General features: G+C 52.0%; 1 protein-coding gene across 1 annotated transcript in view; it reads left to right on the top strand.

Annotated features, from left to right (window-relative positions):
* LOC124030074 (pre-mRNA 3'-end-processing factor FIP1-like) overlaps positions 1-667 on the top strand; it is a gene marked incomplete at its 3' end in the record, with an annotated part of 1,915 nt that extends 1,248 nt beyond the window's left edge. The window contains exons 3-4 of the mRNA XM_046341576.1: positions 44-107; positions 564-667. Of these exons, the coding sequence (XP_046197532.1) occupies positions 44-107; positions 564-667 (168 nt within the window). The remainder of the gene's footprint in view (positions 1-43; positions 108-563) is intronic.
* Between the last annotated feature and the right edge of the window lie 1,074 nt (positions 668-1,741).

Below are 1,741 nucleotides of genomic sequence, written 5' to 3'. Positions count from 1 at the left end.
TCCATCCTCAGTCTGAATGTGTTGGTGATATTTACGTCCTCAGTGCACCTATTCCTGCTACTGAGTCAGATGAGGCAGCTAATACAGGCAACGGAGTGGAAGCTCAGGTAAGACCTCTTCCCCTGTGTGTCCCAAATGGCACCCTATTCCCTATAGGGCACCAAGTTTGACCGGTAGTGCACTATATAGGGAATAGGTGCCATTTGAAACCGAGGGTAGTGTTTCTCCTATCGTTGTCGATGCAAGGCGGTGTGAATTGGGATTTGTGTGTAATTAAGGTCTGAGTTTCTCCTGGTCAGTTCATGTGGTCTGGAAACACTCCAGGACCTACTGAACAGGAGATGGGTTCTGATCCGGGTTTCTGTCTCTCTGTTTGTTTTTCTCCCTCCCCCTTCTCTCTTTCCTCCCTCTTTTTTCCATCTCTCTCCCTATCCCCCTTCCCTCTCTTTCCCTCTCCATCCCTCCCCTTCTCTCTCATTCCCTCCCTCTTTCCATCTCTCTCCCTATCCCCCTTTCCTCTCTTTTCCCATCCATCCCCCTCTCTCTCCTCCCCTCTTTCTCAGGAGAAGGAGCCAGGAGATGATGAAGACAGTGATAGCGACAGCGACGATGATGACGATGATGTTCTCGCTGTCACCATCGGAGACATCAAGACCGGAGCCCCGCAGTACACGTGCGTGTCTTTAAAGTAGAGGTCCCCACAGTACACGTGCGTGTCTTTAAAGTAGGTCCCCACAGTACACGTGCGTGTCTTTAAAGTAGAGGTCCCGCAGTACACGTGCGTGTCTTTAAAGTAGAGGTCCCCGCAGTACACGTGCGTGTCTTTAAAGTAGAGGTCCCCACAGTACACGTGCGTGTCTTTAAAGTAGAGGTCCCCACAGTACACGTGCGTGTCTTTAAAGTAGAGGTCCCCGCAGCAAAGTAGAGGTCCCCGCAGTACACGTGCGTGTCTTTAAAGTAGAGGTCCCCGCAGTACACGTGCGTGTCTTTAAAGTAGAGGTCCCCGCAGTACACGTGCGTGTCTTTAAAGTAGAGGTCCCCGCAGTACACGTGCGTGTCTTTAAAGTAGAGGTCCCCGCAGTACACGTGCGTGTCTTTAAAGTAGAGGTCCCCGCAGTACACGTGCGTGTCTTTAAAGTAGAGGTCCCCGCAGTACACGTGCGTGTCTTTAAAGTAGAGGTCCCCGCAGTACACGTGCGTGTCTTTAAAGTAGAGGTCCCCCGCAGTACACGTGCGTGTCTTTAAAGTAGAGGTCCCCGCAGTACACGTGCGTGTCTAAAGTAGAGGTCCCCGCAGTACACGTGCGTGTCTTTAAAGTAGAGGTCCCCGCAGTACACGTGCGTGTCTTTAAAGTAGAGGTCCCCGCAGTACACGTGCGTGTCTTTAAAGTAGAGGTCCCCCGCAGTACACGTGCGTGTCTTTAAAGTAGAGGGTCCCCGCAGTACACGTGCGTGTCTTTAAAGTAGAGGTCCCCGCAGTACACGTGCGTGTCTTTAAAGTAGAGGTCCCCGCAGTACACGTGCGTGTCTTTAAAAGTAGAGGTCCCGCAGTACACGTGCGTGTCTTTAAAGTAGAGGTCCCCGCAGTACACGTGCGTGTCTTTAAAGTAGAGGTCCCCGCAGTACACGTGCGTGTCTTTAAAGTAGAGGTCCCCGCAGTACACGTGCGTGTCTTTAAAGTAGAGGTCCCCCGCAGTACACGTGCGTACTTAAAGTAGAGGTCCCCGCAGTACACGTGCGTG

Source organism: Oncorhynchus gorbuscha, unplaced genomic scaffold (genome assembly GCF_021184085.1).
Source record: "Oncorhynchus gorbuscha isolate QuinsamMale2020 ecotype Even-year unplaced genomic scaffold, OgorEven_v1.0 Un_scaffold_9160, whole genome shotgun sequence".
NCBI classification, from domain to species: Eukaryota; Metazoa; Chordata; class Actinopteri; order Salmoniformes; family Salmonidae; genus Oncorhynchus; species Oncorhynchus gorbuscha.
Note: the sequence above shows the minus strand (reverse complement) of the source record. Positions and strands in the feature narration are given on the sequence as shown.